This window comes from Sabethes cyaneus, chromosome 1 (genome assembly GCF_943734655.1).
Source record: "Sabethes cyaneus chromosome 1, idSabCyanKW18_F2, whole genome shotgun sequence".
NCBI classification, from domain to species: Eukaryota; Metazoa; Arthropoda; class Insecta; order Diptera; family Culicidae; genus Sabethes; species Sabethes cyaneus.
This window is the reverse complement of record NC_071353.1, coordinates 130,180,989-130,197,041: the sequence shown is the minus strand read 5'-3', so window position 1 is coordinate 130,197,041 and position 16,053 is coordinate 130,180,989. Positions and strand designations below refer to the sequence as shown.

Here is a 16,053-nt window from a genome sequence, read left to right as displayed (position 1 = left end):
GTGAAAAGTGTGTGTTGAGTCCAGATGAAGCTGTTGGCGCTTTTTTCTGCACTACCCCGGGGGGGTGACGGTAGCACAAAGTCGCGAACAGATATCTAGTGCTGCTACTTCATGCATGCAGCTGGCCATTTGCAATACTGGCTGGCTGACTGGATGAAAGCTTCCAACGTCGTCGGCGTCCACGTCGCCGTCGCCGCCACCATCGTCGGTGTTCGATGCAACTGACAACTGACAACTGATGGGTATTAATAATATTGTGGGTGCGCTCGCGAGCGCGTTTATTCAATTTAAAATGCCACCTCAATCGCCGCGGTCGACCATTTTTGCCCCTGCTGATGGCTACTTTGCCAGTCAGCAGTGTGTTTTCCCGCTATCGTTTTAATGTGGTGACAGGAATCGGAGAAAGGCTCCCCTGCCCCGGTAGAGCAAGCAAGACAGAAATTGCGGATAAAGATATGCATGGTGCTTTCATTTTATGATGAAACAGATTCTGAATACACAATTAGTGTGCTTATTTGTGACGAAGCTTTTGAATGTTTTTTCTTTCTTTCATGGATATTGCTCGTTCGTTTTCATGCTGTCCGCCAATTTCACAGGCTTAAGTTGTGCAGTGCTTTTTTGTACTCATTCTGCTGGAATACTTGGGAAATTTATATAATTCAACGATAGAAAAACTGAGCCATTTTAATTAGAGATTTGTATTATATTCGGACAAAATAGTACGTGAGAAAAATTCATCATTAATTTATTAATAGAATTTTTCAGCGCGATATCATTAAATTCATTTACTTATTTCTATGCATCAGGCAGTTTAGGCACAGCTATCTACTATATTTAGATTTCTTTTTAAATAGAGAAATGCCTCATAGCTTGTCAGCTTGCTGAACACCCTAACTGGATATATTCAAAATTGCTTTATATTAAGATCTGAAATGTAACTTTACCGTACAGTAGACCATACTATAATCAAATTTATTAATTATTACATCAAAAGACATAAAAATAGATTTTCAAATATATCTAGTCTTGTACAGTTCTAGGTGTGGATAAATATTATACCACTCACAATTATCTCGAAAAGTTGTAAAACAGCAGGGAGAGTAGTAATTTCGCAAAGCTTCTTTGAATAAACATCTCCAATGCCTAATGCAATGCCTCCAATTGAAGAATGCCTCCAATTCTGCTAGAATTTAATTTATTTAAAAGCATAATTCAATACCAGCGTAGTAGCTTTATACAAATTTTGAAATTAAGCCAATTAAATGGATGATGCGATAGTTTGGTATTGTACTATATCGACTATATTCGTTTCACACTGACGTTATTCACCTCAACTCTGCAGGTGAACGATGAAAGCCGATCCTTTCAGCTCTGAGTGAAGGCTTCTGCTAATCCTTGAACGCTGATGTCGGACTATGATTGACTTGCGTGCATGTAAACCTGGCAAAAACCACAGCATTCTCACTGATTTGTAATTGGCAGATAGAAATCGAGCAAAAACGTTCGTATTGATGATTTTACTGTGCTGGAAACACAACCGGCTGGCGTTGTTGTAGGAAAAATAATCCTTGTTAATATTGGATAATTCATTATTGCTCCACGAAGGTAAACAATGGAGAATGACTACTGAATCAGCAGTGCTGAATGCTGTGAGGAAACCTTAGAGTGAAAACGTCTTACTTGATCAGAAACTATTTTTTTCACTATATCGTATAGTTTGCGAGATATAATTGGATTTCTGTTGTGACCCTTTAAAATCAGTTTATTAACCTGTTTGCGCACAACACCTTATCTGGCTGGTTTGACACATTCTACAAACTTGTTGATATAATCGAAATACAGAACTTTTTAGAAGATATAAATATCGTAGGTTACTTTATAAACTGATTTCAGGCAAAAAATTTATCATTTTTACAAGTAACTTTTTTCGTTTATTGGTACTCACTGGTAGCTATAGTTAACACCGCTTGAACAGCTATAAAATATAGCAGAAGTATGCCAAAAAATCTCGGCCGGGTCTGCTCGGCCAAATTAGATTTTTCACTAATTATTTTGGTTATTTGAGTTATGAATTACATATTTATTTGCAGGTTGTAGTATATTATTAGCGTTTTATTATTTGAATATGTTTGAAGTTCCTACATCTAGTTCCTACAAAAAGCTAATTTTTTCAAGTGTGATATCCCCTTAATATCGAATTATAAGAAAAATGAAAAGTTTTACATCTTTAGTATTTTGAGTAACTTCTCCGAAGACACCTAAGCTCAAAAACGTCTGGAAAGGTTAGAAAATACTTTTGACCATCTTTTTTCGGGATGGTCCCACTGTGCATCGGTCTTTTGCATCCTTCGCAGGTATAAAATAAATCCCACTGATAGGATTGTATAACATTTCGCCGAATACTATTTCCCGGAAAACTAATTCACGGATGACCATAACGCGGAATATACTGTTTTCCGGAAAACCATTTCGCGGAAAACATTTTCGCGGAAAGTATCATTTCGTGGAAAACATTTTTGAGGAAAGTATCATTTCGCGGAAAACATTTTTGCAGTCCTATTTTGTGGAAAAAATTTTTGCCGAAAGTACTATTTGGCGGAGAACCGCCGCTTATTCAGTTAGAAAGCAGCAAAAAGCGGCTTCGCCGCTTTGTATCTAACAAAAGTAAAATCGATGCGAGGACTAGGGAAAACTAACTAGAGGTCAGTAGACTTAGGTAAACAAATAGACTGGGAATAGATAGGGAGGGGGGGGGGTCTGCCCCGTTTACACTGGCTGGTGCAACAAGGTGCGCTTCCAGTGTGAACTAGGAGTGCGCCGTAAATGCTAAAGATAGAGCAATACTTAGTTCAGCAATATTATGGATAATAATTTACTCTATAAATGTCCCATATACGATATTTTCGAATTTACAGGCTAGGCTGAGGTGTTACAGTTATAAAAGCAAAACAAGTTCACTGAGCGCAGGACAAGCCTGTCGACAGGGAAGGAGGCACTCTCGGGAACGCTGAGTGTACCAACGAGGAATAGCTTAGCCAACCTTGAGCGTCTGTTTCCATCTCAGGGGCGGCTCTTGATGACTTGACGATTTCTCAACCAAGTGAGCGGTCGTACTCTATGTAACGAGCGGCTTCCAACAGCGTCTGATCCGCAGCGGGCGGCTGAATTAAGATTAGAGCAGAGATGGCAGCCCTATCACGGACTCGGAAGCGTGGTCGAAGTAAGACAACCTATCTAAATCAAACTAAAACGGATCTGAGTTTTCGGCATAGAACTAGGGAAATTCGGTACTCGAAACTGTAGATCGTTGAATTTCGCCAGAACACTCTCGAGTCCCTTGGACACGCGGTGAAGATTGGGAGAAGATGGCAGCTTATCCTGCATGCTCTTGAGGAGGTGACCCGACGAGCGGGCAGCGAACGAGAGGCTCGATTTGCGTCAAAGGTAGCCAACTCCTAAGCTTTGCAGATGACTTTGCTATCATAGTCAGGAGCTGGCGCCTTACCTTATCACAAACAATTCTTTCCTGTGACGTTTGTGGATGATGCAAAGGATTCATCGGTCTCTAGTAGCAGAGGGATAGAAAAGATGTCTAACTTAGGCGACATCCGTTTGGTACGTCACGCAAATTTTGACCAAAATCAAGGCCCTTCCCACCCTTGTCACATTTTGTCACACTTTCATGACCCCCCTCTGAAAAGGTACGTCACGTTACGGAGACCCCCCCCCTCTTCACAAAAAAAAAATTATTATATATTCCAACATTTTATTTCAAGTTATCAATTCAATTCAATCACTTTATCAAATGACCAAAATCAGCTTCAACAATTAAAATAATGAAAATTTTCGAGCTAATACGTCATCGATCCACGGATTGTGAAGATGATCTCCGATTACGATACGCTTCAGTAGTTGATGTGTCGTCGATTAATATCCACGTCATTTTCATCCATCCACTCAACTACGTTTAATCCAGTTACAAGAATGAGGACTTCCTGCTGACGTCTTGTAGCAACATGTCCTGGAAGAACTTTTCTGGCGGATTTTGTCATTTTGTGTATTTTCTGCGATCATTCAACATTACCTGAGATGCGAAATATAAACCGCAAGTAGCACAAACTCTGTCGTTCAAGGAGCTTTTGAGCTATCGACTAGAAGAATAAATGATTCAACTATTTGTGTTACAATGCATCAGTACGTTTATTTTACAGAAGCCTTTAAAAGTTGTATTTTAAAATGAAACCTAAATTGTAATTTGTATCTTAAAATGAAAGCTAATTATTAATTTTTCCATGTGACGTCACACAACTTCATACGCCCCCTTCCCCGTACGTTACAAATCGTCACGATTTGGTCAACCCTTCCTCCCCTCTATAAGCGTGACGTACTTTATGGATAGCCTGGATAGTATTGACGGATTTGCCTTTTATTATATTTATTTGGGGATAAAAGCCGACTTTGTGATACATTCAATTGATATCTCCCAATCGAACCCAATTGAATGCTGAAGATGGCTCTTCCTGACCAAGCTGAAACAGCTGAAACTCTCGGTTTTGCTGTCAAATTTGGAATCCACATTACCAAATTGGAATTGATTCGATACGATACGATTCGGCTGTACAGCGCAGGTTTGTGCCCTTTGCTTTTCGACGCCTTCCATGGAGTGCACCATTCCGGTTACTCTCCAATGAAAGTCGTCGTCAACTAATCATTTTGGATACAATAGTTGTCCGACGCAATGTTGCCCGTGCTTTTCTCGCGTTTGATGTACTAAGAGCTAGAACAGAGTGCCCAGCATTAGGGGAAGGGCAGTAAAGACGGACACCTTAAGGTAAACACTCAATATGTACTCAAATATAACTGTATTGATCGCAATTTTCGCACAAACTGAACCTTTAAGTCTCTGTCTAATAAAGTTACAACGTGCGCTGGAAAATTTCTTCCAAAATTTATGTTTTTTTTAATATTATAAACATCTTGTATAAATCAGAGTTTCTGCGCAAGGGCGGGAAAGACGGACACTTGATATGGGAAAGACGGACACTCGCAAAAAGGTGTCATGCGTCGTCGAATTATCAGTATTAAGAAAGATTAACATATTTCATCATGTATTTAGGAAAGAATTGGTTTGGGAAAACCCCCTTCCCGATCCCCCCTTTGAGCGAGAAAATAAAATGGTTCGCTTCAATATTTTAATTGGTGACGAATTAATCGTTTCTAAAAGTTGGCCTATTCCAACTGCTATATGACTTCTGATTACTTTTACATTCAAAATATTTAAGTATTTGCAATGTTAAATAGTAGTTGGGCAAAATGGGTTAAAAATCTGTGTGTCCGCCTTTCCCTACCTTTGGGTGTCCGTCTTTCCCGACTTGGATACCATTTTTTCAAACTTCAATAACTTTTTACTGAATATTCAAAAATTTACCAGGTTTCCAATGAATATTCAGTGAAGGATCAAACTAACGGAATGTCGTCTGTTTAGCACGATTATGTTATTTTTTAATGATATACTAGCTATTTTCTTCACACACAAAATTACATCGGTTAGCGTATATACGTATTTTTTCTTTGTTTTGCTTATAAATTTAACAGCTGCGCTGCTAAAAATCAGCAGTTTAATTCAAAAGTGTTAATTCAGTCTATAGAAACATTTCCCATCATTGATTTGCTTCAAAAAATTATTGTTTATGAAATATGACAAGTGTCCGTCTTTCCCGCAGTGTCCGTCTTTACCGCCCTTCCCCTACTGAACAATATTCGGCTACTGGTATAACCAAGAACTCTGAGATGGCAAGGATTGCTACAACTTTCCGCACGGTGGACGAATCACGGCATGTACGATGGTATCGTTGGTTGGGCTTCTACGGTTATTTAATAGGGTGCAGGAGGTTTTGACTTCAATTTCTCCAGAGAAGTGATCAAGCGTAATTTTTAGACAATTCTAATTAATTGAAATAATAATGTAAATAATGATAATATAATGTCCATACCGATCCATACTTTTTCATTTAACTATGGTCGCATCGAACAGTACACTTCATTCAATAATAATCGCACCGAATCAATTCACTTACCAACGGTCATACCGAACCGTTTCAATAATCTACGGTCATACCGAAAGGTACACTTCATTTAACAATAATTGTATCGAATCATATAATTTATCTATGGTCGTACCGAAGCATATAGTTCATTTAACAATAAACGTACCGAATTATTTCAGCTAGAAATGGCTCTGCCGAACCACGTACTTTATTAAATAATTATGGCACTGAATCATTTTACTTATAAATGGTCATACCGAACTATAGATTTCATTTAATAATAAACGTACCGAACCATTTTAGTTATAAACGATCATACCGAACCGTTTGAATAATCTATGGTTGTGCCGAACCCTACATTTTATTCATTAATGATCATATTGAATCATTCAATTTATCGGTTATTGTACCGAACCATATACTTTACTCAACAATGATCGTACCGAATCATATAATTTATCTATGGTCGTACCGAACCATATATTTAATTACACAATAAACGTACCGAAATATTTCACTCATATTCGGTCGAGGTTTTATTTATCACAAGACCAGCTCAATGTATTGATATTTGGATAAAATAGCTGGTTAAAGTTTACTCATTCAAGTTCAAGTTCTTATCTTTTCTGGCATAATAAATCATAAAATGCTCCAAATACTCAACGAATGAGGGCAAAAGCACCCAAATTATAATGTGAATATATTATGCGCTATTATCCTCTATACCTGCAATATTTATAATATCTTACACAAAATCTCATTTGTTACATCTGCAGTCCACCTGATGAGGTCCGAAACAAGGTAAACACTCACTGGCGACAAAACAACAAAATAATTTTTTTTCTTTTGTTGTTCAGTTTTATCACCAAACTACCGTCAAGAAAAAAAAAAATTTCACTCACGTTTCCAAACTGCAGGATTTCTTGGGCGGTTCTATAATGCAGACAATAAAACGCTAGACGAACAAAGCATGAATTATATCCACAAAAAAACGGCCAAGTCTTGTTTGTTAACCAACTGCAGACGACCGTCTGTGATCAGCATTCACGTCGTTCAACGCGGTCGGAATCTAGACGATGCACGATACCGATGATTGCCGACACGATGATGTAACGAACGGTTCATACCGTTTGTCGCGACGGTAGCACAATGTAACTCTGCCGAGATGGTGTATCGCGCGAGACATGTTCTGATATTGGGATAAGCGATATTCTGTATCAGAGATATTTAGCCTCACAGTTAACGCAGAGATAGGACCTTGGAGCTGGCAAGATGTTAGAAGATGACTTATCGTTGAAGCTTGTAGAAGTTCTTCGAAGTGTTCAAACCAGTTTAAAGACTGATCAGTAGGATGGGTAACTGTTCATCCACGTCTTTTGTAAACATTCTAGGCTCAGGTATAATGAGATGAAGCAAAGGAGTCAAGCTACCCTTCACCGGTTAACTTGTCTCGTTTATAAGAGTATTTAACTCCTCTTACAGTGACGCATTCCGCTGACGGACTTCGCTCTTGGATCCTTTGATTTTCCCCTATTCTTTCGCGACTTCTGCTTCTCTACGATCCTCAAACTTTCGTCAGGTTCCTTCTATGATCCACTCCTTCCCATAAGTGTGCAGCTGACCCAGATTGTTTGCACTAGTTTTTTAAAGGTGTTTTTCGTCTTCTACCTTACTATCCTCTGGACAGCTTCTTGTTCGGATCTTGAGCTCTTTAATGAACGATCTATGAATTTGGCAATAAAGCAGCTTTAAATGTTTCAAAATACATAAGCTATGTACTCTACAACGGTACCAAGAGAAATATTGATTTTCATTCATTGAGGTTGTTTTGATCATTAAAGTTGATTAATCTTACTGAGTTGAACAACACATTGCTGATAAACTGCGCCCTGCCGCCATCCCCGGAAATGGGTGACACATTTAAAATTTACACAGGACAGAGGTTACCAGCTTTATAATTAATTAATCTGCCCAACTTTTCCCAGGAGGCGGCGTGTTTCGGTGCGATAAATCGCTCGACAGCCGACCGGCCTGTCGGTCGTTTGATTGTTTACACACTCGCTGGAAAGTTGATTGGAAGTTTGACTTTTGAACGGGCCGGACGCGGGGGTGAAAGCTGCTTAACTGGCTTAACTCTTTTAAGTTCCGAAAAGTTTTTGAATGATTGATGATCGAACTAATTACGGTGTGCCATTTAATAAAATACCGCCGGCTCTTTCGGTCGGCTCTCTCAATCGGTCGTTAGTGATAAAATGGATTTAAATCGCCCCACAAAGGGGATGATCCAATGTCCGCTGTTTACGTTGGCGATTATTACGTGAATCTCCTGCGCCGTAATATTACCTGTGATGTTACCGCGAACGGTGAGTGGAATTTATTCGACTATTTAACCGTGTCAATTGGAAAATTGAACTGAATTATTCCCTGAATATTGTTGGAAGCTGAAACAGCACGTTGAACAAAAATAACATGTCAAAAATATGTCCTGCTGATTTATTGAAATAAATTTTGTTCGAATTCCAGTTAATACGTTAAAATGGGAACGATTGCTTGACGGATCAGATTTGAAGCTATTAAATTTCGACATTCGTCAATCATTGTAGGTGCTCAGCATGATGTTCAATCTTTCTACACATTGAAGTCAGGCATCGATTCAAAATTTAGTTCCATTTGACTGACATTCGCCGCATTTTATACAAATAACCATGCGTCCCCTTTTTTGCGAATATGTGGAAACGATGAATCTTTCTTTGCCCTTGAGTTAAACCATTATTGACAAATAATATTGAATATCCAAATGAGTGGGCTCTTGAAGTTCCATTAGTTTAGCATAAGAAAAGCGATCTAAGACCTTTCTGTTCGATTCATTTTATTTTATAGACAATAAAAATATCTCTCAACCGCAATCTGCCTAGAATAATGTTGCATAAGAATGAGGGTTTCAACTGTTTAGGGTTATTCTATTTGTCAGAGCGCGTGTAGGTGAAAAAGGAAACGAACCGCACGTTTCGTGCCAGCCGAACCGATCGGAACCGTTAGCAGCAGCTCGTTTTCCGCCGAAATATGGCGTCATGTGTCGGAAACTGTTAGCAAAACGGGGGTCTATTCTATATACCTATCTAAAATGAAATCCAATTTCCAGAGGAAACAATTTCGCCATATACCTATAAACTGTCAGATCAAATTCATCAATGCTGTTTAATGGCCCGACGGCAAAAAGGGGTTCAAATTGAATGTTTCAATTTCCCTTTCATCTTTTTTCGTGCTGTGCTGTGCTGTGCGTCGACGACGGTTTGATTAGAAACCTCTACATTATCCTTACTAATTTCGTTGTCGTTCATTTTGATAGATCAGCCATTTAATGCTGAACGAGGAAAGCCTACGGCTTCAGTCAGTTGTAATTTTCAATCGTGAAGCAATTTATATTTACACGTCACCAGCTTAGCCTTTATTTAATTTACTTGAGAAATTCGACAGCAATTCATTGCTCCACTGAAAGCATTCCTCGATTGGTGTTCGTTTAAATAAATTCCCACCGCGACACGGTGAATCTCTTCGATACAAATATAATTTCGGTCCAGCTATACATCCGTGCCGGTCTAACGAAAGCCAGGTTTGGTTTCGGATGGTTTCCTCATAGCACGTGTTAGGTTAGGTGAATATCCGTGGAATGTTTCATTTATTTTCGTTTTGGTCTGCTGCGGGTGCTTTGGTTTGTTCGAATGGAATTCGTGTAAGATCGTTTTTCAGTTCCTGTCCAATATTTTACCAGAGTATTGTTTCAGTTTTATTCTTCGTTTTCCATCGTAACCATTTATGCTATGTATATCCATTCGTTTTATTCAGAATCTCAACCAAGGCACTTCGCTAAACTGTCCGGTTTTTTTCCCTCGTTAAATCAATTAAGAGCTTACCCTTAAGCCTGCATATTTAATTGCTAAAATGACGATCCCTTTTCCCGCCGATAAACACTTACCTCAGAATCATCAAAGGGCAAACGCACAGCACTTGGGCGGAGGCCATCGCTCCCAGGTGGCGCTGCGTTCGCTTTTCCCGGTTCACATCCAGCTCCGCATCGTACAGGTCGTAGGTTCGCGAGTTGCTGCTAAGATTAGCACCCGAACCGGCCCCGGCACCAGCGCCAGCGGCGCCACTCGAACTACCCCGACTGGCCCGGCTAGACGAGGGATGAGAGAAAACACACAATAAGCAAGTCTGTTAGTCGGCGTTAGCGCTGATTGAGGAATTTAAATTACTTTGGGAGCAAACAATATTTCCCATTAATTTTGCCTAGGATTTAAAATGCTATGTCACTATAGAATTTGTAATTTTGGCAATTTTCCTTGTAAATAATCTAACAGCGGAGCAGCAGCTAGGGTATCGCATTGTTACTTATAGTTGTTTATGAGTTTTGAAAAGTAATTCGAAGTCAACTGTAAGCCAGGGTGGCACGATTCCAACTGACGCCGTTTGTTGCTGCAATTGTGCCATTTAAAACACCAGGCACGTTTTTCATCTTTCAGATTTTGTTTAAATAAATGCCGGTGGTCGACCGGGTAGCATCAGGTTTTTATTTGCCAGACGAACTAACGAAATGCGGTAAAGGAACCAACTTTCGCTGCTTGAAATTTACTGCAGTTGACTTACAGTTTTGTGTACATCATCAAGTGCTTTGATGTGGCTTCTTGCCAAAGAGATTGATGCTAGAGTTTCTTAAAATATAACCAACAATGATAGATTGAATTACTGTTTCAAATATGTCAGTCGAGATTTATAGATACATAATATCTGGGACCTACGATACTTTGTAGGTGTAGTAGTTAGGAATTCACTTGCAGAACAATTCAGTCTTTAAGCGGGGATTAAATAAAAACTGGGTGCTTTTGTTTTGTTATTAGCTTCTCTTGGATTCTTTTCGCGAAAATCCAAAAAAAGAGTTCTTCTACCAAATGCTTCTTTAATGAAATAATATTGCTTTAAATATATTTTAGAAAATGTTCTTGAAATCGCAATGAAAATTTGCACCCTCGTAATGATGGTGGTAAAACCAATTCCGTTGAAATTTTTTTTTTCGTTACATTGCAGTTTTTACCGGACGCACCAAACACTCCCAACATCCACCGAAATGTTGCGCTCGAAAGGGAATAAACTTCCATTCAACATCTCTTATGGTCAACAAATTTTCAATTTCCGTTTGTTCTAATTAATTTTTCATTTTCTTTTAATTCACGTTGCAGTCTATAATACTGCAAGTAGGCCAACCTAAATTGCAGCAAGGTAAGTTAATCTAATAAATTAAATCAACCATAACTTATTCATAAATTTATAACATGTATTTTTGGTAAGTGAGCTATTTGCCATGTCAGAAATGAATATTTCTACCAGTGTGTAAATAAAAATCTCTTTCATGATTCAATTAAAAATTTTAGGTGGAAATTTTTTCAAAGTCAATTTCCAAAAAAATTTGTTATTGGCAATTTTAATAAACTAGTTGTGCCCGAATCTTACGATCCGGAAATATATGTCTGTTCAGAATTCCGAAGACTGCGGATACGTTCCATTGGCCAGTGTTTGTGAAGATGTTTAATCTTTGTATTAGTTCTTTGAGTTCTTTGAGTTATAGCTCTAAGAAGTTGTACCTAAAAGAGTCATAGCCGGAAACTGAAACAAATAGTTTTTATGGTCGTATTGGATTTTATTTAACTGAATAAAAACTTCTAGCTGTTTGCAACATTTATGTAGTCTGATTAGAGTAACATGCTGCTTAGAAAATTCTTGATCGTTTGCTATCATTAAAACTCATTTTTTTAAATTTTGCGACTTGGTTCGGTCTGATTTAACACCGACCATATGATATCGCGACAAGCAATCGAGTTGAGCAGGCGAGTCAAGCAATTGAGTCAAGCAGTTCGACCGAGCAGTCGAGTCGAACAGTCAAGTCGAGCAGTCAAATCGAGCAGTCTAGTCGAGCAGTTAAATCAAGGTATTCAGTCAAGCAGTCCGGACGAGCAGTTGAATCGAGTGGTCGAGTCGAGCAGTCAAGTCGAGCAGTTAAATCGAGCAGTTCAGTCGAGCAGTTCAATCGAGCAATTAAGTCGAGTAGTCCAGTCAAGCAGTTCAATCGAAAAGTCTAGTCGAGCACTTGAGTCGAGCAGTCGAATCGAATGATTTAGTCAAGCGGTTAAGTTGAACAGTTGAGTCGAGCGGTTCATTCGAGCAGTCGAGTCGAGTAGTCCAGTCGAACGGTTTATTCGAGCAGTTGAGTTGAGTAGTCCAGTCGAACGGTTTATTCGAGCAGTTGAGTCGAACAGTCGAGTCGTGTAGTCCAGTCGAGCAGTTAAGTCGAGTAGCCCAGTGGAGCAGTTGAGTCGAGCATTTGAATCGAGCAGTTAAGTCGAGCTGTCGAATCAAACAGAAGTCAAGCAGTTGAGTCGAGCAGTTAAATCAAGCAGTAGAGTAGAGCAGTTAAATCTAGCTGTTCAGTCAAGCAGTTCAGCCGAGCAGTTGAGTTGAGCAGTCGAGATGGCCAGTTGAATCGAGCAGTTTAATCAAGCAGTCCAGTGAAGCAGTTTAATCGAGCAGTCAAGTCGAGTATTCCCGTCGAGCAGTTGAATCGAGTAGTTCCGTCGAGCAGTTGAATCGAGTAGTCTAGTCGAGCAGTTGAGTTGAGCAGTTAAGTTGAGCAGTCTAGTCGAGCAGTTGAGTCTAGACGTTCAATCGAGCAGTTAAGTCAAACAGTTGAGTCGAGCAGTTCAGTTAAGTAGTCCAGTCATGCAGTTGAATCGAGCAGTTAAGTCGAGCTGTCGAATCAAACAGTTAAGTCAAGTAGTTGAGTCAAGCAGTGGGGTTGAGTGGCTAAGTCGAGCAGTCTAGTCGAACTGTAGAATCAAGCTGTCAGTTGAGTCGAGTAATCAAACCGAGCAATCAGGTTGAGCAGTTGAGTCGAGCAGCCGATTCGAATAGTCCAATCGAGTAGTTGAGTTGGGCAGTTCATTCGAGCAGTTGAGTCGAGTAGTCCAGTCGAGCAGTTGAATCAAACAGTTGAATCGAGCAGTCTAGTCGAGCAGATAAATCATGCTGTCCAGTCAAGCAGTCCAGTCGAGCAGCCGAATCGAACAGTCCAGTCGAGCAGTTCCATCGTGCAGTTAAGTAGAGCAGTCAACTCGAGTAGTAAGTCAAGCATATGTGACAAGCAGTCGAATCGAGTAGTCCACTCGAGCAGTTAAATCGAGCTGTTCAGTCAAGCAGTCTAGTCGATCTGTCCAATCAAGCAGTTGAGTCGAGAAGTCGAATCGAACAGTTCAGTCGAGCAGTTCAGTTGAGCAGTCCAGTCGAGCAATCAAATCGAGCAGTCTAATCGACCAGTCTAGTCGAGCGGTCTAGCCAACCAGTTGAGCATTCGAGCAGTCCAGCGGTCGACTGAGAATACAACCCATTGCTACGAAAGCATGACGTCCTGTCAGGGACCTGGTTTTAGTTACCGATAACCCTTTTATGACGTCCCGTCAGAGACCTGGTTTTCGGTACAGACATAAGCCTCTTATATAAATAGATTATATAAATAGATAGCTGTAATCCGCGCGCGTCACCTCGCGTCTAATGGATCATTGTAGGTAGCTTTTGCTCATGCTTACCGCTAGATGGACACTAAAGCCCCACGTGCCATATTTAGTAAACTTCAAGGCTGATACAGATTACACGTCATAATTTCTTGCCGTTCCGTTGCTGTTGACGGTTTATAACAGTTAATCTGAGCTGGTCTTTTAGGTAGACCAATCAGATTGCAAGGCAGTTTGACAGTCGGTCATAGACGTTCGTCGAGAGTGTTTGGCAGAACATGTCTGTGCTGGAGCCATCTGTGAAATTTTATAGCTTTTTCAATGATCCATTGAGAGTAAATAGGAGGTACGCTATGTAACGCTAATGCTATGTAACTCTATGAGGTGCAACTACATTACTTTTGCTCGTCTTGTATATAATCTGGTATGATTGGTTTGTGTCTTTGCTTGATGGGGGTGATTATTGCCACGAAAATACATGTCGCGCCCCTCGTTCTAGCGACAGACATAAGCCTCTTATATAAATAGATGTTGGTTGATCTAGCATTACTAAAATTCAATGCATTCCACAAAGATGCACTTTATTTCTATTCCGTGCCGTCTGAAGATTTTCTCTTTTGTTTGTTCCTCAGTTTTTCTGAGCCGAGGCTGTACCGGTCATGGCACGATTGCACGAAATTTGACTCAAATTTGCCAGCACGTGATAGCGTATTTCGCCTGTTTGCAATGTATTATAGGGGGAAGTCATCTATGGCCGGACAGCCTCTATGGCTGGAAACTAAGATTTCTCAAAAACAAAGATTGTTCAAAATATTCGGAAAGCATGGAACAAATGCATAGAGGACAGCTTTCGATTTGAGCTAATGTGTACTCAAAATACCATCTCCTTTCAAAATCAACCTTGCAGCGCAAATTTTGTTGCTTTGTATTTTTTTGCTTATAATATTGTTTCTCTCTACATTAAAGTGTAAATAGAAGCAATAAAGCCGGTACTTTTTGTGTTTTATTTTATAAACCTTAAGTGTCCGAGCATAGACGACTTCCCCCTAGTGAGTAAAAGCTCGATCGAGAGTGAAGCTTGTTCAATAAATTTCCAAATGACGATAGTTAAGTAGGATTACCACTGGTAGGATCCAAACTTAGATGGAAGAGGAAAGTTGAATTGAACAGCTCAGAAGTGAAGCAGCGAATGGCCGGCGATAATGATTTTGCTTTTATTTTTATGTCATTTATATGAGAATCAAAAATCACGAATGCGCAAGAGACAAAGATATTTACTTCATAATGTTGCGACAATGCACAGTGGGCAGAAACGACCGAAAAAACGGAATTTTTTGTTCCCGCTTTTTTATGGGGTAAAAAGTGAATTTTCTTATGTAAAAAATCACGAGAAATCGATTGGTGATGGTCTCAATGCGCGGAAATTACGCTAAGTAGCCCATTTTGCCCCATTTACCCCTATTTTCAAATAGTTTTGAAAGAATTGACATGTCACACTGTGTCGGCAGCGTCAGTGTTTGGTAGTTACCAAGGTAACGTTGGTAACTTTTGTACGCCAGACTTTAGGTCAAAGCAAGCTAGTCTTTTTCTTAAGGTTTTTGCTGTTGTCCCTTTTGTTCAAGTTACTGATAAAGAGTTGTCTTTAACCAGCCGACTTGTGACAAAGACATATTTTATTGTATACCTTTAGCACTAACAACGCGCGATTATGAGAGCGAGTGTGTAAGTGATGGGCAAAACGGATCACTAGACTGAACGGATCAGAGCCGGTTCATTTAGTCAAGGATCCGGACCTTCGGAACGGTTCATCGGATCTTTAGTTACACTGAATATATATTTGGGTTTTTCCCTATTTTTTAGGCAAAATTTGAGTAAAGAGTCAATGTTACTTCATGGAGAGAAAGAAAAACTAGTACAAACTACAAACGTACAAACTTGTACTTTAAAACGGGTTTTACCTCATTTTGTTAAAATGCGTTATGGCTACGGAGACATTTCCATTTCCAATCCAAATTTGAAATTATTGTTAAGGCGTACGAAGAATAAAGCCATTAGGCCGTATGAATTAAACAGTTTGCTTTACTTCTTTACTACTTTTGTATAAATCTTATGGGAGAGTTTGCTGTAACTCTTTTAATCATACGGCCTATTGTCTATGATCTCATTTTATCGTTTATCGTCATTAGTCTACCTTCATGACAAAAACCTGAAATAGAGCGAAGAGAACGAAGAGCTAGGTACTAGGTAAGACATCAAATGAAATTATAGATAGAACTGTCAGTGGCGAAATAAAACCTAATGAAATTCGCAGCAGACTAAAAGCCACACGGGGAAAGATCCGTGTCTTAAAAGAAAAGATCCACGGATCAGTCATTCTTTTTATGGATCCGGATCTTTTCAATGGATCAGGAGCGGATTGCCCATCTCTGGACTGTGTATCAAAATAT

At 39.5% G+C, this 16,053-nt stretch overlaps 1 protein-coding gene across 1 annotated transcript in view; it reads right to left on the bottom strand.

Annotated features, from left to right (window-relative positions):
* The window catches only part of LOC128744928 (G-protein coupled receptor moody), a 141,564-nt gene that overhangs the window by 24,823 nt on the left and 100,688 nt on the right, over positions 1-16,053 (bottom strand). Inside the window, exon 5 of the mRNA XM_053842030.1 lies at positions 10,024-10,224. Within this exon, the coding sequence (XP_053698005.1) occupies positions 10,024-10,224 (201 nt within the window). The remainder of the gene's footprint in view (positions 1-10,023; positions 10,225-16,053) is intronic.